Genomic DNA, 20,455 nt, shown 5'->3' on the forward strand with positions numbered 1-20,455 from the left:
ATCAACAGCCTGGAAGAAGATGAAAAGAAGCTTGAAACAAAGGCTGGAATGTTAGGCTAGCAACTGCCTTACATTGCATTGCAGTAAATACGTCAGCTAATATTCATAAATGTCTAGTCATGATCTGGTAAGAGCATGGAATGAACTGCTAATGACAATTCAATTTTCTATCCCCAAAGGAACGCTGGCTACTACTCCCTTTTGCATAATAAAGCTTTGAGGAAACTCTCGGTGGGTTTGCCTGTCTCCCTACCTACTGAACTTCTTCAAACTCTTATATATGTTACTAAGGTAGTGTAAGTAGGTACAGCCTGGGAGTACCTGTCTCTATCTCCATCCATCAGCCTAGACCTAGGAGGTGTCTTGGAGATTCACTGACTATACCACAGTAATGGAAGGGCAGCTAGAAAGTTCGTCGTGTTCTTCTATCTGCCAGGTGTTTAGAGGCACACCCTCTTTTGAAGCAATGGAATGGGATATTTGTGTGTGTGTGTGTGGGGGGGGGAATTAAACTGCTCTATCAAAGAGATAAAGAGATAAATGAGTCCCAAGACTTTTTTTTTCTTCTCCTTCGAATCTTGGGCTGAAATCATGGAAAAAACTGATCATTTCCCATCATAAAATACTACTTATTGTTCATTGGCCAATAATGCCTCTTTCAAATATAAACCTTCCTCCAACCTTATTAAGTCCAGGCTATTTCCTGCATCATCATAGAAATCTTGGCAGGGGAGCATTCTGGAATGAGCTCATCTTTTTATACCATGTCAGTGATCACATTGATCTTTCTTTACATTTGGTTTCAACAAGTGCTTATTGAGAGATTTATTGACAGGGGAGTGGTAGAGAATGAATTGTTTGTGAACCATTTCATCACCTTTTGTTGTACCTGAAAGACACTGACCTTTAAGAGCTGTCACCCAAGACCTAGAGGCCTGAGAACCTTTTCTAATAATAATGATAATGGCATTTGTATTTTCTTCTAAAGTTTACAAAAGATGCTCAAATGCTTTAGTTCTTTTGATTGTTATTACAGTTTTATGTCATAAGTATTTTAAAAAACAGTGTTGTCTAATAGAAATAGAAATGTGAGCCATTAATATAAATTTTAAATTTTCTGATAGCCAATTAAAGAGGTAAAAAGAAACAGGTATAATTAATTGTACTAACATATTTTATTTAACTCATTATATTCAAAATTGTATCATTTCAGTAGATAATCAATATACAAATTATTATATATTTGACAATTTTTTGTGCCAAGTTTTAAAAATTAGGTATATAATTTTAAACTTACAGCATATCTCAATTTGAAGTAGCCACATTTCAAATGCTCAATTGCCTCACGTGTCTAGTGGCTACCATGTTGGGCAAAAATCAGATATGAATAAAGAAACTGAGGCTCAAAGAGATTAAGGGGCTTTCTAGGCTCACATAACTACTTAGGTATAGTGTTTTGGTTTAAACAGGAATTGGCTTGGGTCTGCAGTTTGCACATTATCTGACTTAACTATGTCCAAATAAATGTGTGAATTTATTTGTGATATTGGGGGTTGAGATTGTAGAACAAAAAGGTGGAGATGTTATGAAGGATGATTTTATCATATATATATATATATATATATATATATATATATATATATATGCAGTCCTCGGGTTACATCGGACTCAACATATGTCATTTCGTGGTTACGTCGCCATCTCCCATTTATTTATATATAAAAAAAATTCCATCATTTCACGTATGTACATACGTGCTTTATGTTTTTTATAATTTATTTACCACAAGTAAAGGTCAGGAATTATCTTTCTTTTAAAATTTTTTTACTATTTCACTTCATTAGTGCTGTGTATGTGCTCCATGTGAGTGACGTAGGTGCTTATGCAGATGGGTTCTGACTTACGGCAAAAATCGCATTATGGATCTCCGAGGTAACCTGAGGACCTACTATATAAATGTAAGGATTCTTTATTGCTAGTTCTAGAAATGCCACAGAATTTGTATTTTTTAAAATAAGCTCCATATGAGATTTGGATGCACAGCCTGGTTTGGGATAGCTGCTCTAGTCTCTGGATTCCTTTAAGGCTCATCTGCATTTATCCATTCCTATATTTATTTATCAGTTTAATAAGTATTTATTGAACATATACTCTATGCCAGACTCTACATTTATTGCTGAGGATGCAGCTGGCAGAGTCCCTACCTTCATGAAGCTCACATTGTACAACCTACAAGATATGGCTGGTTCATAGCAGGCGCTGTAGGAAATGCTGGTGGAATTAAATTTAGTTGGCCATAATGATATTGATTTACCAATCACCCTTCCTGGAGGATTCAGTAAAAATCTTGAGAAAAGGACAAAAATATGGGCTACCCATATAAAGATTTTTTTGTCTATTTTTATTCCTTTTATAACAAATATATTTGAAGAGGTTGAAATATGAGGAGGACATGGTAGAAGATCTGAATTGATGCCATTTGGTTAAATTCATCTATTAGCATGTGGAGTATTTGGAGTGTGTGTGTGTGTCAGCTTGTACTTTTTCTTTCTTAAGTGGAGCATTTTTACTGTATCCTCAAACAGACTGAAGGCACAATATATGTGATGCATTGGCACATTTATGTTAACATTTCCCAAGTTAGAGAAGGAAAAGGAGATACCACTCATTACTTCCAGTACAATTGCCTTGCTTTGGCCTGATGTTTTTAATGCAACAATCACATACTGAATTATTATTACAAGCTAGAAACTTTTCTGGATTCTGGGGATTCTGCAATAAACAGACACCCATGCTCCCTGCCCTCATCACCTTATAGTCAGTGATGTTTTGGTAGAGGTATACTTTAATAAGCTTTGCCGCGAGGGCTCACTTGAATTTGGGGTGTGCCACCACATGACCCTGTTATGACTCAACACATATTTATACAAGTTTTTGTTTGCTTGTTTTACGTGTGTGTTTTGACTTGAGGTATATAACACTGTTTCTTAGAAGAATTTATAAGGTGCTTCTTTTCCACTAGAAGAGAGTCTGCTCAGCTGGTTTTTCTTCAGCCAAGTATTTTCATTTGACACTTTAAGCTAGCTAAACTTTGAAGAAAAATGCAGATTTACCCTACTGTGTGAAATGATATAGAGATCCAGGAGCATTAATTTTAAAATTCATAAATCCTTTGTACTATATAAATGAATGACCTGTAACTTTTTTTTTCAGGTGACTTATTTTGACTTAACTATGTCCAAATAAATGTGTTTATTTTAGAGCCCTCAATGCTACCCCAAACTGACATGTTAAGCATCTCCCATGGCTCATAATATGTACAAGGGATGTGGACCACCCTCTGTTTTCTCATTATGCCAAATAATGGAAAGTGGAAATCACTCTAATCCTTTCTTCTGTGTCTGTTCTACCTCTGCAAATATGATAAACTCAATCCAATTAAAAGTCATTACCTCGCCAAGGCTCAGCCGCAGTCTATAACCTTCTGTTTCACAATCCTTTCGATTACCTGTCTTCATCACAAGTAGAATTTCTAGCCATCTTCCCCTTCAGTTTTCTCTTAAAGAAGAATATCCCTTTTACTGCTGAATATTGTAGTCTTGTTTTCTTTGCCATTCACTTGAGTGTATGCAGTGGAGCTTTATATTATTCAAGTTCATTCTTCCTGGGCACTTATCTCTCTGACTGGATTGTAATTCCTTTGAAATCAGCAATTTCACTTTATTCTTCTTAGTGACCCCCCATGGTGCTTTGCATATAAAAGTCTTGCTAAGATTTAATAGTGATGATGCATATAAAAAGTTGAATGAAGTAAACCTATTAATGTAACAACAATGGCAGCAAAACAACAAAAGCAACAACAGCACAAAGCTTATTAAGTCATGATGTAATTATTCCATCGACTTCAGGTATCTCTCCTATCCCATGGATTTTCTTTACATTATATACTTTTTAAAAAATATATATTTTATTGCTTTTTTACAGAGAGAAAGGGAGAGGGATAGAGAGTTAGAAACATCGATGAGAGAAACATCGATCAGCTGCTTCCTGCACAGCCCCTACTGGGGATGTGCCCGCAACCAAGGTACATGCCCTTGACCGGAATCGAACCTGGGACCCTTCACTCTGCAGGCCAATGCTCTATTCACTGAGCCAAACTGGTCAGGGCAACATTATATACTTTTGATAGAATTAAAACATTTTCATTTTTTTCTCTCAAGCAGTCATAGTTTACATAGGTTTACATATATTGATCCACAATATAATTGAATCAGCAAGCATCTTAGATGTTTAGGTTAGTAAACTGATAATTTTCTGGATTCTTTAGCTTTGAGATTCTACAGTGTTATGAAAAACGGGTATTTCAATCAATTATCTTAAAGTTTTAGCAACATGATACCAAAAGATTTTACTTAACTAGCATAGCTATAACCTATTAAAACAAGCAGTTTGTTAAAAAAGATTTATTAGAAAAAATCCATAAAATAATCAGCAAAAGCACAAAACAAAATCGCTGAGATTTTTTTTATTGTGGAGCATAATATCTGGGTTTAATGACTTATTCTATATAATGTTGATAAAACAGGGCAGCAATATATTTTATGCATATACTACTAAATGAAGTTGCAAATATCTGGGTTTTTGGCATTCCTTTTTACAAAGCACCTTGTTGAATAAATAGCTCATTTTTTTGAGATTCTTTTTTCACTATGTAAATACAGCTCTTGAAATTTGCTTTGCTACTTTGGCTTTTGGTTACATTACTTTGACTATCAGAGGCACATGTAGATATTATTTGGAAAAGGACCATTATATTTTTGAAAATTGTGGGATATCAGAAATCAGTAGTACTACCATTTCTTCCGGTGATTCTTGCTTTAGATGGGGAGGTTCCAGAATGATCTGGCCAGTCTTCCCTCTGAATACAGCACGGTTCTGAGGTCAACCAGAACTATCTCTGGTTTGTTTGGCACAACTTTTCATTCAAACTGGAAGGAAGATAGATGTTGTGGTTTGGGTCAGGTTGGTGAGATTCATTGGCATCATGGCAGCCCTACCTGCTTCACAGTAGAACTTTTAGTTTTTGTCACTGAAACAGACCATGCAGAAATGCATTCTTACTAGTTACATGAAAGGGAAGCCATCCACTTCTCCATGCAGTTTGCTCCTGGCTTATTTTGTAATGGAAATGTGGGCAATGTGGTTTTAGAATCTGCTGGTTTTAGAAGCAGTGGGAGTAAATCATCCCTATTTTGATGCTCATGTTGCTGTGAAGAATTTGGGGATACTCAGAAATAAATGTGAACTACAAATGCATTTCTATCAAGAATTTAAATAAGTTTTACTAAATTTAGCACATATATAGATTTTGTTAACCTAAGGGTAGGGGTTTCTATAATATGGGCATGCCCAATGCAGTTATTTATACCCAACTCTCAACAGTCTTCACTCTTCCTAACTCATCCTAGAACTTATTTTATTGTATTTCCACGTACTGTTAACATCTCTATCTTCACTACTCGACTCTAAGCCACGTGAGGCAGGAACTTGATCTTATTTATGTCTGTATCTAGCATTAGCAATTTGTACAGTTCCAGGTACAACATCGTACCAGATAAATGTTTTGGAATGGGTAAATGAATAGGTCTGAGAAGTAGCATCTTTGGCAAAGACGATATAGCCCCAACATTTGTCATCTAATTCCCCTTTTAGTGCTATCAGAGACTACACTTTTGTACTGTATCCTCAAAATTTGAATTGGAATGTGCAATTGAAGCATTCACACAAAACCAGTCAAGTCTGGGGCATCTGTTTAATCCTTCACTTTTCATTGTATGGAGCCCACCAAAGATTTGGAAAGTCAAGTGTATATTTATTCCACAGAGGAAACTTTATCAACCAGTGCAAAAGTTTACTGGCACTAGCTGGTGATATAATGGGTAGTTTAAATCCTGCTAACTGCAAATAATTTTTCAACAGTGTTTATGATTGTGGTAGAGTTTAGTGAGGCAGAAGTACAGATAACATAAATATTTCGACAAAAGTTGATTGTATTGGAGTCATAAATAAATTAGACCCAGTTTGTAAATAAATTTAGTTTTTGCCAGCAAACATTTATAATCCTCTCTCGCTGCAAACGATAGTAATTTATATAGAAGAGGCCCTGAATGCCTTTCTTTAAAAGTCAGTTCTCATTAGGAGGCAGTGCCTGGTGCCCGTCAAGTGTCTTAGACTGTGTGACTCAATTAGACATGAAGGATACTGTACAGAGCACCCAATGCTACTAGTTATTGTACATGTTGATAATGACAATTTCCAGAGACCACGCATAGTTTGGTAGTCTATGAAGTTGTCATATTATATCATTCCCTTAAATACCTAGCTTGTGTTACCACTTAGCAATGTTGAAATTACCCCGTTTTAAATCATAAGTGCTATTTAGTGTATGTATACACATATGCATAGCACATCTGTTCATATTTTTCTAAAAACATTTTTTTATCAAAGTGTATAATGTTTTCTCAAAAATTTTAAAAAAAACACACACCTTCCTTTTATGTTTTTCAATGACATTCCTTCTATCCCCATGGTTTTGAATGATTTTATGTTTACTATGATGTAGTGTTGGGAAACTCAATATGAGGGTCTTTAGAGCTTGGAATGGGAGCAGAAAATTGCACTCCTTGGAACCATCTAAATTTATTTTACACTGAAGACACTGTATTTGCAATGGAGCCAGAGTCTGTGCTGACATTAAACAAATCAAGGAACTTTTTTCACAGAATGACTTGAAGATCAGAAGTCACTGTTTCTATTACCACGCCTTATAGAGAACAAGGACCATTGTTCATTTTCAAATAAAACCTAATTTTGAGACTCTAGTAAAAATTTTTTGCACACTCTCTGGTCCTTATCAAAGCAAGAGTGTGGTTAGGTTAGTGTTCTATTGCTTGTTCACATTCCATTTTATCAGCAGGCCATTGCTACAACTCCCTCTTCTGCCAGACACGCATAATTATTTTCTTTTCTTTACGGAGGACTCCTGGCTATGAGAAAGCTCTTCTGTTTTGTAGCAGTGAGAAAAGGCCTGCATCAAGTCAGCTGTGAGAATGCATTTGAACTTACATTTACACTGTTTATTCAGTTCTCCCGCACGCCTACCTTTGTGTACTATGTGATAGAAAGTAGAGCAAAAATCTCATTTACTTTTTGATCTTCACCTTTTGGGGGTTGTTTTGAATATTTTCACCCAGTGACTATTAGAATTCAGCTTCCTTGCTACAAAACGCACATTCCCCCTCTCCTTCCTTTAACTTGTAGCTTTTGAGTTTTGGTCTGTCCTTCGGAGGCAGGAAGGATCTCTGCCCAAAGCCACCAAGCCACACTTAGGTAATTACAATAAGCAAGTTGGGGCTCTCGTTTCACGTGCAGAGCTGAAGGAAGCAGAGCTGTGGTCAAAGGGATCCCAGTTGCTCCTCCATTAGCAGGGGCACATTAATGCGCCCTCATGCTCCCCTCCCCCCTTTAAACACTTATTAGTAAGGAAGCAAATCAGGTCACTCTTTAGCATGTGAAGAGCTGCAGCTTTCTTCTGAAACCACCATCAACAACATAAACAAATTAGAGGTAGTAAACCACACATTCTGCCCACACGTAAACCACAGTCCTCACCAGAGGGCAGTCTACTTAATGTGAGAATAACAGCCCAGTTTTATAAGCCTCTACTGGGGATAAATTCCAGTTTCACTGGTTAGAGCAAAGTTAGGCAGCCAGAGTACAGTCTCTCCTAGGTTACATGTTGGGAGAGATGAAACCGATTCTCAGTGTCTTTCCGGGAAATATATTTTCTAAGTTTTTGATACACCAGTCTTGTGACCCCCCATGCAAGACTTTTTTTTGCATATAAAAGTCTTGCTAAGATTTAATAGTGATTATGCATATAAAAAGTTGAATGAAGTAAATCTATTAATATAACAACAATGGCAGCAAAGCAACAACAGCACAAAGCTTATTAAGTCATGATGTAATTATTCCATCGACTTCAGGTATCTCTCCTATCCCATGGATTTTCTTTACATTATATACTTTTTTTTAAAAAAAAGTTCTTCTACAGAGATGGCAGATAAGTATTATCACGGGTACTTGTTTCTTATACTTATGATCTCAACCAGTCTGCCTGAGATCTCAAACCTTAACCCTCCTTTGGATTTCATTGCCTAGAACTGGGATTACTTGAGTGGAGTGGACCCAGGGCTGAACTTGTCCATGGGCTTATTTTACGGATAGGGAAGCAGGGACTCAAACTCTGACTCTAAAGGTTACTCTGGGCACTGGAGACACATGACTCGATCCAGACTGCTATGCCAGAGCTTATGCCACTCCTGCTGGACCCAAATGCAAGTGGCATAGTTTACAATCCCCATCTTGACCCATATGGGAGCTGTAAAATATTCTCTATACCTTCCTGATGCTGACATGCTTCCTTTCCTGACAATGGTTAGTCCTCAACGAATGTGTCCAGCCCTAAACTAATGTGTTCCGTCATCAGTAAATTCCTGCCTGTGATAGTCTTTTCTTAAATACCTGTTTAAACAGTAATTTAGATAAGAGTGTCCCATTTGTGTGCAACAGGAAATGCCTGCCTTCTTTTAGATACGCTGGCAAATAATTACTGTAGATAGGGTTTGAATACTGAAAGGCTGTACTCTGGTCATTTCAGACTGCCTGAGGAGCCACCACCCAGTCTGCTGCGGCATAATCTCAGGGCATTTCTATTTTACTCTAAATGAATCTGAAAGAAAATCACTTTGGGGAAATAAAAAGCTTATGAGTAAAAGCCATCAGGTCAAAGGGTGCCAGAAGTCTCTTAAAAACGTGTATTACTAACAGAAAGTCAAGGCACGTCGTCATAATGGAAAAGAAACACTATCTGATATATGATAAGTCTGTTCTTACCTGGTCACTCCAGTGGGTATTGGTGATCCTGGCTCCCTAACAACAGAATAAGCCAAACATTAACCAGGTCATGTTTTTCCTTGGGAGTAGGACTCACAGAGATTGAACGTCCTTATTTTAGCTGTTTTAGATTCTGTACATAGATACCAAAGGGCTTTACTGGTACTTTAACTATGAATTTTCTGGGAATGTATTTCCATAACCATTTTAAAAAAAGCTTAGTGCCGTTTCTGTAGAAGAACTCTTGCAAGTGGTCAAAAGCATTTCAGAATAGCTTCGAAGCCACCAGCTTAAGTCGCAAACCATGTTTGTTTAGTGAACTGTCTGTGAAATCCCTAGGAGGGTGGAGAAATGCTGAACCAGATTGAAAAGCCACAGAACAAGCAAGAAATAGGCCACATCCTAGGAGAAAGACAAATGTTTGCTCATTGATTTGGCCCCTTACTTTCAGTTCATGTGATAGTCCTTGCTATCTCCCTTGTTTGTCTCTCCACACTCTTCCGTACACTTCAGGGCTTCTTGACAGCCCATAAGTGACATGCTTTTGGGAAATCCTGGGAGGAAAAGTTCCATAAGGAAGAGGTGGAATAGCCTGGCACCAGGAAGTAGCAAATACTAGAGATGCAAGGAAGCCTAAAAGGTCATTAAAAAAAATTCCATGTACCAAGTCATGTTGATAGACTAGTTCACAAAAATAATGGTCTCTAGAGACATGGAGTCTATAAGTGTGGTGTAGTGTCAAAAGATCCACGGAGGCCTATTTTCTTCTCACCTCTCTCTGGAGGCAGCACTTTCTGAAGACCATGTCCGTCAGCAGCTTCTCATTTCCATAGATGCCTCTGTTGTGTAAGCCTGTGCCTCTGGACCCTTACGACAGTCCTTCGAATCCACTTGAAGTTGGTTTTCTGGAAATTGATTTTGCTTACTTTTCCTAGTTTCCTTTCTTCCTTTCTTTGGGATCTTAAATGTCATTATCTTGGGGCCATTCTCGCAGAATATTCTGCTGGCCAGTTCAGAGCCTCCTTCTTTGTTCTGTTTGTGTGTCTGGCTTGATGGGCTCCACCCTTTCCCCCCAGCCCAGCATGCGTTTATTGGCTTTGTTGCTGGTGCGCAGAGCTGGTTCCTGAGGTCTTCTGCCTTCTCACAAACAGGCTGCTGTCACCGCTCTGGAATTGTCCTAACAAGGGAAGAAGAGCACGTCCGGTTTGAATTTGGGAAGGAAATTGATGTCTTCCCCCTCCCTTCCCTGCCCCATCATTAGCAGGCACCGACTCATGGACTCGTGTTCATGTGCTCACGTCCTACCAGGAGGTCCCTGGTGGGGCTTGAGGTTTGGCAGCTCCTCCTCTCCTCCTGGAGCTGGGCACGCATCCTCAGCTCGCAGCCACGTGTAATCCTTCCTGTCTGCTTGCAAGTTGGGCACAAAGTACTGGCGCTCGGGCCCACCCTCTTCTTTAGTAGCAATTAACCTTTACTACAGAGCTTCCTTTGAAGTTTGCTCATGTTTTTATTACAAAACTGCAATGAGGAACATAATGGGGGGAAATGTCTAAATTTCTGAGTTACCTAATCTGTTCAATTCCCTAGCTGGTCTCCTCCTGGCAGTTGTTTCTTGTACTTATGATCTCAACCAGTCTGCCTGAGATCTCAAACCATGTTTCTGTCTCAGCCTATTTTTAAGATTAGTGAGCTATTACACACACACACACACACACACACACACACACACAGCAAATGCACAGTGTGTGCATTGGGAGGATGTTTTATATGCATATGTGTATACAGCTGAGTATAAAGAACTGATTTCTTGCTTAGTGCCTACAGGAATCAGTCTTGCTTAGTGCCTACAGGAATCAGCCTTGCTTTATTGTCACACTACCCACCCATCTATGCTTTTAATATTAGTATTAAACTCTACTAATGTGAAGAGTAGAAAGAAAAATATTTATGTTAGTACCATTAATGATAATGCTGAGTGATAAGTATTATGACGGGTACTGAATTGCTATTAATGGTGAAACTCAGGATTTTGAATGGCATCTGCCCAGAAGATTTGCAGTTAAACTAGGCAGAGAAGCCAAGTGAAACAAATGGTGAGTTATATAAAACCCACAAAAAGAGAAGGCATTTTAGGCCAGCCTTGCAAATAAGAACCAAAGAATTACGAGTGAAATGGCTTTTTTTCTCCTAGCTTGCCGCTCACAGGAGCTCAAATAAATGAAATCATTTTTCTCTGCTTTTCACTCAGCAGTAAATCATTGGAGATCCAAGGTTGGTAGAAAAGCAACTGTGAAACTCAAAGAAAATATAAGAGAATCTTCTTTTTTCCCTCTTAGGATAGGTAAGAAAATATAAGAGAATCTTCTTTTTCCCCTCTTAGGATAGGTAAGGACTTTCTAAAAGTAAAAAATTTTATACAACAAAAACCTCATTAAAAAACCAAAGGATAAATGATTTACTATAGAAAGTAGCAAAAGTTATATCAAAAGGTTAATTTTTATTATTATTAATACAACAGACCACTAAAAGCCCAATTAAAAAGGACAAAAACAACAAATAATTTGCAAAAGAAGAAATATGAATGAAAAAAATATTTAGTCTCATTAACCACTGAGATGTGAATTAAAGCCAGAATAAATGTATAATCTTTTCCATTGTGTTAATAAATTTTCAAAACAAGACATAATAATAAATGCCAATGCAGTTGGTAGGAGTATAAGTTGGTATACACCCCCCAAAAGCAATCTGTTAATATTCAGTGAGCTTTCTTATAGGAATCTAACCTAAGGAAATTAAAATGGATAAATACAAATATTTATATGAAAGAATGTTTCTTTCAGTGGTATTTATAATTATCAGAAAATTAGAAGCAACAAAAATAAATGCTATGGAAATAGTTCCGTTATTGTGGATTCATATAATGGAATATTATGCAGTAATTAAATTTAGTTTTGAAAATATTTTTTGAAACATAAGGAAGTGTTCATAATAACATATCAAGTGAAGAAACAGAAAAACAAAGTATTCATGTAACATGGTCACAATTTGGAAAACAAACAAATAAACCAACTTTAAATAATATATTTTTTAAAAGGCTGCCTAAGTGTAAAAGGGAGGACTGGGTTTGGACACCTGAGGCTAGACTCTGTTGACTTTGGCTATACTGTTTAGCATCCCTGAGTGTTAGCTTCCAGATTCGCAAGATGGAAGGTTATGCTTCTCACCATGTTTTCTCACTGGGTTGTGAGTGTCAAAATGAGAAAATAAAACATGACTCAGTGGTTGAGTGTTGACCTATGAACCAGGAGGCCACGGTTTGATTCCCAGTCAGGGCACATGTCCAGGTTGTGGGCTCCATCCCCAGTGTGGAGTGTGCTGGAGGCAGCTGATCAATGATTCTCTCTCATCATTGATGTCTCTCTCTCTCTCTCTCTCCCTCTCTCTCTGAAATCAATAAATTTAAATGAGAAAATATAGATACAGTTATAAAAGCAGTTATTATCTATATTATTTCTGAAATTTCCTCTTTGGAGATTCTGATTTTGTTTTCAAAATGGAAGTCACCTCAAGTGGGAACCTATGTTAGTCCAAGAGTCATAGAAAGACATATAATCTAATCCAAGTGTGTGCTCTTGTTGGGGCTCTGGGGATATTAGAACATTTAAAATTTGAATTGAAGAGGTTGATTTCCAAGCTCTTTTCTCAAGTCATTTGCCTCAAATCCAACAATAAAATTGTCTTTCTGTCCTCACTCAGTTAATGACACCTAAAGGATGCATGAAACAAATTCCAGTAGCAGGCAGCTCAGCTTCAAGAAGTTACAAGGGTTATTTATCTTTATGGACCACTGATGTATATAACATTTATTACCTGATACTTACCTATTGTAAATGTGCCCAATCTGTCAGTGTGATATTTGAGCAATGCTTTAATTAACTGTAGCTATAGCTCAGGGAGAGGAACTACCATTTTTTCTCCAATAACACAGATTTAATGGAGATATGATAATTGAGGTAGTTTATCATTTAGATGAAATGTTTTACCAGCTTTTGGGGTAGTTCTTGAGTAACATACATGAATGCATGAGTTTATTTTGGTTTATGCAAATATCCAACACAGTGTGAGAAACTGCATTTGCTGTTGAAAATTTCATAATGCTAGATTACATTAAAATATTGTTTCCTGTTTTGATACATAAAACTCAGCAGGTTTATATTTCTTTTTTTTGTCACCACAGCCCTTTTTATATTTAATTCTTTTTTATTCTTTTTATTTAATTCTGATGACACTATATTAAAGGTGGTTTGAAAGCAAATCGCCTGAGTTTGCATATACATTTAATGCCACATGTGGATGAATAGGAGCCTGAGTCTGTCTCCTGGATTTTCTGGACCTATATAAGTTGTTCTTTAGGTTTAATTGGAAATTTTTGCCGTTGTAAGCAGAACTGCATTCAGGCTTTAAATTCAAATTCTTCTGTGCAGTAACCTGGGCATACAAGTATTTTGTCTCCACAGGAATTGAAATCCAAATGCATTCATTTAAATTATGCTTTGGGAGAGTTTATGGGTAATTCAAAGGTCATGGATCAGCTATGCCAGTGGGAGGGCCCAGATGGGTTTGTCTCTATCCTTTTTTAAGATTTGGGATCACTTTGCTGGAACTGATGGTATGACTGATTTAACCCTTTGAGGAACTAGGGGAATTTTTACTGACCTTGAATAGATAATTACTAGAGGAAATAGTTCTATTCATTTGGATGCCTTTTTGTTTCCTGCTGCTTAAATGGACAAGTCTACAGATTACAAAGTGGCTTCCAATTTATAGCACTCATTTACAGAGAGAAACAAAATGTTCACAATGGGTGACAAATCCCTTTAAGAATCTATAAAGTAACTCCACATTTGTAGTCGTTAAATGTTACAATTCTAAAGAGATACTTTTATATGTTTTTAGTTGTATCAAGAGTGCTAGTGAACTTTTGGCTCTTCAGCTGAAGTGCAAATGCTCCCTGAAGGACAAAATAAGATAGACTTTATCAAGGGTGTACCAAGGGTGTTTGGACCCTGAAGTGTATTTCTTTGATAATGTATCTTTGGGGCATTGTTAGAATTGTTTCTTTTGAAGTTGTGTTTGGAGAAAAGTTTGTAATCTGTTGTGGCCCATTTCTATGGGATTAAAGGTGCTTTTCAGGATCAAAATCGTTTCCTATATTTGATAGAAAAATATTGATTTGGTTTAATAGTTTAATAAAATGGTTAGGTTAGTTATCTATTTAATAAGTATCTACTAAGCACCTTTATGCAGCTCACCAGGGGAATTCTGACTCTTGGAGAAGTGTGAGCTCTGGGTCTTCCATGCAAGGCCTTGTTTCATAGCTGGGAATCCGAGAATCATTCACATTAAACTCCAAGTAGCAATGCACAGCATTATGGGATTATCAGGCCAAGCAGAGACATTGTGTAACAACTCAAGGAAGTTGTGTTAAATGATATGGTGAGGGGACAAGTTAGGACTTGATCTGGGAGGCTGACTAGAAGCTGGATGGGCAGAGGAGAGCAGAAATAGGTAACTGGGCAGGCAGAACCAGAGAAAGTATTCACTGAGCTTGGAAAATGGGGTTAAGCTTATCTCGCCTGGGGCCTCTTATTGAGCGAAAGGGACAATGGTTTTAAAATGAGAGAGATTTTATTCTAAGTTTAAGAACTTTAGATTTTTACCTGTGGGCACTGGGAATGATTGGAGGCTATACCACAGGGAAATATGTGTGCCAGGAAGATTCCTAAGTCCAGCAGCATTGTACAGGCCCAGAGCCGAGGGATACTGGAAAAAGCCTGGAGGTCTGAGACCCAGTTAGAGAACTGTCAGAAATTCAGGAATGAAAATGTGGATTGAAAAGATGGGATGAAGGTGAAAATCATGTAAGAAGAATAGACAGCCTTTAATGACTGAATAGCTTGGAGGGTGAAGGAGAGAAAATGTCCATGTTATTTTAGGATACTGAGCATGGATAATTAGGGGGAAATAGTATTCCTAATGGAAGTGGGCAGGAGACTTGATTGAGGGCAGAGGATAATGTGCATGATTTTGGATATACGGAACCCGAATGATAATGAGCTTGTATTTTGGGAACAAACGTCTCATAGGAATTCAGTTCTATGCTTGGTTTAGATGGAATTATCTCATTGTTTCAATCAAGAACCAAGCACTTCCTTCAAAAGATACTTTTGCATGTGCTATCATTTTCATTTTAGAAAGCTTTAAGAGGATGCAGTACTTGATGGCAACTGTTATTTTGTTATAGTTACTTAACTTCCATAAAGAATCAGAGAAAGAATTGGGGCCAGAACTCAGGTTTTCCACCCTCTAGCCCAATAAATTATCTTGGAAGACTTAAGTAATTCATAGAACTGCAGGTTTGGTAGAATCTTAAGTCATTTACTCTAGTCACCAACCTGAGACTAGAATTCCTCCATACCGTTTGTAGCTCTGGTTCTAGGCTATATTAGAACCCCTGTAATGGCAACGTAGGGCAACTCATTTTACCTTTGGGTGGCTCTGATTGAAATATTCCTTCTTGTAATTTTACCCATTTTTCTTACTTCTCCCTGGTAAGGCCTACACATCAAATCAATCACATATAATTCTTAGTCCATAGTCCGAGTGGACAAGAACCCTATGTTTATTTGCTTTAAAAGTAGCTGAAATCCCCTTCAACTGGTAAACTGGTGGGAAATTCAAGCTTAGTCATTATTCTTTATAATTTCCCTTTATCCTCAAGAAGTTGCATAAAGATCTTAAGGTCTGACATGGTGTATTCCTTTCCTTCAGGTGTGGGGGAGGTGCTGCTTTGGGGAGACCTTAGAGCCCTGGTGCCGAGTGTCCAGACTCCTAGCTACTTTACCCTGCTGTACCCTCCATGGCCTTGGCATCTGCCCCAGGGGACTGCTCCATTTAGAGACCCTCCGATTTCTTCTCTTTCTCAGTCTGCAGGAAATGCTCTCTTTTTGGTGCACCCAAGACACCTTCTTCCCCATTTCCCCTCTAGAAAGCTCACCTAATTTCCTTAATGATTTTTACTTTTACCAATACCCAGAGGAATCACTAGCTTCAAGTAACTTTAATCATCTTCTCTGTGGAAGTTACTGGGGCAAGAAAATACCAAGGGCTTGGCAGTATGTTTGAAATGGGAAAGGAAAAGTAGAGAAAGAACAAACATAAATTAATATTCCAATAAATAATCCTGCCACAAAGTCAAGCCTTGTTGCACATGGCGGCCTTTGGAATCTTTGACGATTCTCCTACAATTTAGCCCAAGATACTACTGCATGATACAATTTCCTAATACATTGTTAAATGCTATCAGCTCCCAATCTGGGATGGTTTGCAGGGTGGTAGGTACACGCAGTTTTATTTCTTATCTCTACTTTATTCATACCAATAATTAAATTGCTAATTGTTTCCCAGATGGATCATGGATTGAATTGGCCCATGAGAATATTATTGACAGTTGAATAGTAATTCATTTGATTTATGGATTCACTGCAGATGAACCAAAGAAACAATAACCCCCCTCCCCCATCTGTGAATAACAGATTTTAATGCGGGCCTATTTTAACAATGATCCTTCCCTGTTTTATTTTCAAAGAAGAACAACCTAGCTGTGGGATTTTTTCTTCTTCTAACTTAGCAGGAATTCATGAAATTATTATTTGTTCACAGGTAATGAGTGTGTCTATGGCAGTTACCCTGACATTCCTTTGGAAGAAATGCCAGATGCAGATGGCGTAGCCAGCACGCCCTCCCTCAATCTTCAAGAGCCATGCTCTCCAGCTACGTCCAGCGAAGCGTTCACGCCGAAGGAGGGCTCTCCTTACAAGGCCCCCATATACATCCCAGATGACATTCCCATTCCTGCTGAGTTTGAACTTCGAGAGTCAACTATGCCTGGAGCGGGACTAGGAATATGGACCAAAAGGAAGATTGAAGCAGGTGAAAAGTTTGGGCCTTATGTGGGAGAGCAGAGGTCCAACCTGAAAGACCCCAGTTATGGATGGGAGGTAAGAATATATTTTGTTATCACATGTATACACATTCAGCTGTGTGAAGAAGAGATTACTTTTTTAAAATGTAACATAACATAAGCAAATTCCATTTGTTGCAAAAGTTCTTCAAATAGATCTTTAAAGTGAACCTCCCTTACAGTGTCGCTTCTTGATAGAAACAAAAGAGTTGTTTTAAAGGTATATAGAGTATGATAGAAAGGAACTCAACTAATGAATGGGCAAAGAATAGTACCAATGGAAAACATCCCAAATATCGTTTCCATAATTAATATTTGGAAACATTATATGGCCATTCAGATAGTATGTGGCATAAGAAAATGAACGTCATCATATGGTGTGTTTTTTTAATATTTGTTTTGATTTCAGAGAAGAAGGGAGAGAAAGAGAGAGATAGGAACATCAATGTTGAGAGAGAATCATTGATTGGCTGTCTCCTGACCAGGAATCCAACCATGACCTCCTGGTTCACAGGTCGATGCTCAAACACTGAGCCACGCTGGCTGGGCCATATGACATGTTTATCATATTTTCTTTAGGGGATGCTTGGAAGATTGGAGAAACATTTGTTTTCTCCATATTTTGGCTGAATTGATTTGGTTTTATAGGTTAATTTTGCTCTGTGTTCTTTTAATATATTTTGCCTCTCCTGATAACCCTGCTTTGATTCTACATGCTTCTAGAATGTGAGTGCTTTGCATTCTGTGATGATTCTTTATATTCAAATGGATTTAATAAATGATTCATGAATAAAAAGGATAATAAAAAACAATATGAAAATCAGTCCCTAGTTTCAGTTGTACTTTTCACAGAACCCATCTGACAATATCTAACAATGAGCAGTTATAGTCTGATTATGAAAGCTAAGTAAATTATATTTCTATAGGACAGGTAACTAACTATGTTATTCTTCTGAGTTTATAATTTTCTACATATTCAGCAGATATATACTGAATATATACTTCCCGTTTATTTTTATAACTTGAAAACTTTTGTGGTTAATTCATAGTATCATAATTTCTGGAAAATCTGAATATCTGGAAAACTTGTAGGCAATTTCTGTATTAGCAAGGAAGTGTTTTTTTGGAGGTGTGATTAACCTTTGGTTTTACAGTATTTCAGTGAGACAGAAAGTGGATGAACTAGATTTATTTGGTGTGTTCTTTTAAATTCATGATCATTAGTAGATGATCTGGTCAGCTTTTTAAATGGAAATAAATATGCCAGGACTTAATTTTAAATAGTTGTCCTTTTGCTTTATGTATATCCCCTTGTGATACCTGTTCAAAATGCTGAAATTACCATTTCTGTTCAAATTCCGAAGTGCCAAAAGTTAAGATCTGGATTTGGTAGGAGGACAAGGCAGAAATCCTTTCTTAGTTCTGTCCTTAGCTGCAGCTCTGGTAAAGTTGTAGTTTAGCTACATTGCCTTTAGACACGTATATTGATAAGAGTTTTTTTAAAAACTCACTGTAGCATTAACTGATATGTGAGTTGAATACATTTTAAACCAAATGCGTAGAACTTTACGTCATTATTGTTCTCCTTAAAATAATGTCTATAAACATTCTAATAATAAGTAACTGATTAAACTTTCATTACAAATCTTTAGAGTTAAACAACAAGTGCAGTCCTGCTCGAGATTATCCAGAAGGCTTGGAGTAAAACAAAGCTTAATAGTGAAATTATTTTGCAATTACAGGGTTGGTAAATGCAGGGCTGTGCCTCGTTAGACAAGATACCTATGGGATAGAGGGTGAACTTGGAGGAAATTCTTCATCTAGAGGAAATTTAAAAATAATTATAATTTTTTCTCATTGGAGTAAAGTGTCTTCAATATATATATGGGCAAATATCTACCTCTAGAAATGTGGAATGATTCTTTTCCTTACATCAAAACTGAGTAATGTTTTATTGTTTGGAATTCAAGATACCTCTAAAAGTAGTTTATGACTCGTTGGCTAAGGTCACCCATTGCCTCCCTCTTCCTCAGGAATTCAGTTGTCAATTCAGTGGTTTTCTTCACCATTTTAATGGTTACTGTCACTTTTGAGAATGTGGATTTTCTACTCTAGTTGTATTATGAACAAAATGCTTTTTGGCAAACTTGTTATCCATGGAGGAAGCAGTTGAATTCTTGACTTTAGGGTTTTTGTTTTTTTGTTTTTTTAATTTTACCCTAGTTAATACAAAATCCAATCCTGGTTACCAAGGGCACTTTTATAAAGGCATCTCACCCTACTCCTGAATGCTCATTTTTCCTTGTTCTTGTGTCATATTTGCCTTCAACTGTAGCTGATTTCCCTCCTACTTGGTTAGGCAGATAATTGTGATTAACTAGTATAACCTCTCTTTTGACACTCCTTCGATTTCAAAAATAAAGGACTTAGGCCAGGAAAAATAAACATGAACAGAGGAAATCCAGATTCAGCAAAAAATTATTGAGGACCTACTGTGTGTCAGATTCTGTACTAAATGTTTCCCTACAAGAATACAGTCTATTGGGACTGAACAAATCATGACAATCTCCACTCTAGTACTATCCTTGCTCTTCCTACAAAGTTACCCCCCTTGTATATTTCCTGTATAATAAACTGCATTACCATCTGTCCAGTTATTCAAGGAAAAAAAATGGATCATCTTTGACTCTACTCTTTCCCATACGAAGCATGTCTGGTTCATAGTTCCCATATTATATCAAGCCTTCATTCTTTGCACACATTGGTCTCCCCACCTGGTTGAAACCTCCTTTTCCTTCCCATCCTTTGCAAGTTTCTACTTAGTCTTCAAGTTCTCTTCTTCTGTAACACTATCCCTAACTTTTCTAGTCACAATTTAGTAATGCTTAAATGTTGTCCCACCATAATATTAGATAAACCCATATACTAAAGACCTTAAAGCATTGTATAGCATCCAAATTATTTGTCTAGCTTCCCTAACAGAATGAAGTATCTTTGAGAGCTTGCATAGTTTTATTCTTTAAGTGTAATGTCTTGATGGAGTTCACTCTGTGGTACTATCCAATGCTAACTACATTATCTGAAATAACTAGACTGGATTAGTCAGCTCAGGTTGCTATAACAAAATACTATAGACTGAGTGGCTTAATCAACAGAATTTTATTTTCTCACAATTATGGAGGCTTGGGGAGTCCAAGATCAAGGTTCCAGATGATTTGGTTTCTGCTGAAGACTCTCTTTCTGGCTTAGAGATGGTTGCCTCCTTGCTATCTTCATATGGCCATTCCTAAGTACTGCATGCACACAAAAACACACACACACACAGAGAGAGAGAGAGAGAGAGAGAGAGAGAGAGAGAGAGAGAGAGAGAACCACTTCTCTCTGGCTCCTCTTAGATCAGGACCCCATCAATATGACCTCATTGATCCTTAATTACCACCTAAAGACCCTTTCTTAATATAGTCCGTCACAATGAGG

At 37.3% G+C, this 20,455-nt stretch overlaps 1 protein-coding gene across 1 annotated transcript in view; it reads left to right on the forward strand.

The window, feature by feature from the left end:
- The window catches only part of LOC111826073 (MDS1 and EVI1 complex locus protein MDS1), a 276,522-nt gene extending 259,349 nt beyond the window's left edge, over positions 1-17,173 (forward strand). Inside the window, exons 2-3 of the mRNA XM_023753912.1 lie at positions 16,678-17,015; positions 17,135-17,173. Of these exons, the coding sequence (XP_023609680.1) occupies positions 16,678-17,015; positions 17,135-17,173 (377 nt within the window). The remainder of the gene's footprint in view (positions 1-16,677; positions 17,016-17,134) is intronic.
- Positions 17,174-20,455: the final 3,282 nt, after the last annotated feature.

This window comes from Myotis lucifugus, unplaced genomic scaffold (genome assembly GCF_000147115.1).
Source record: "Myotis lucifugus unplaced genomic scaffold, Myoluc2.0 scaffold_53, whole genome shotgun sequence".
In the NCBI taxonomy this organism is placed as follows: Eukaryota; Metazoa; Chordata; class Mammalia; order Chiroptera; family Vespertilionidae; genus Myotis; species Myotis lucifugus.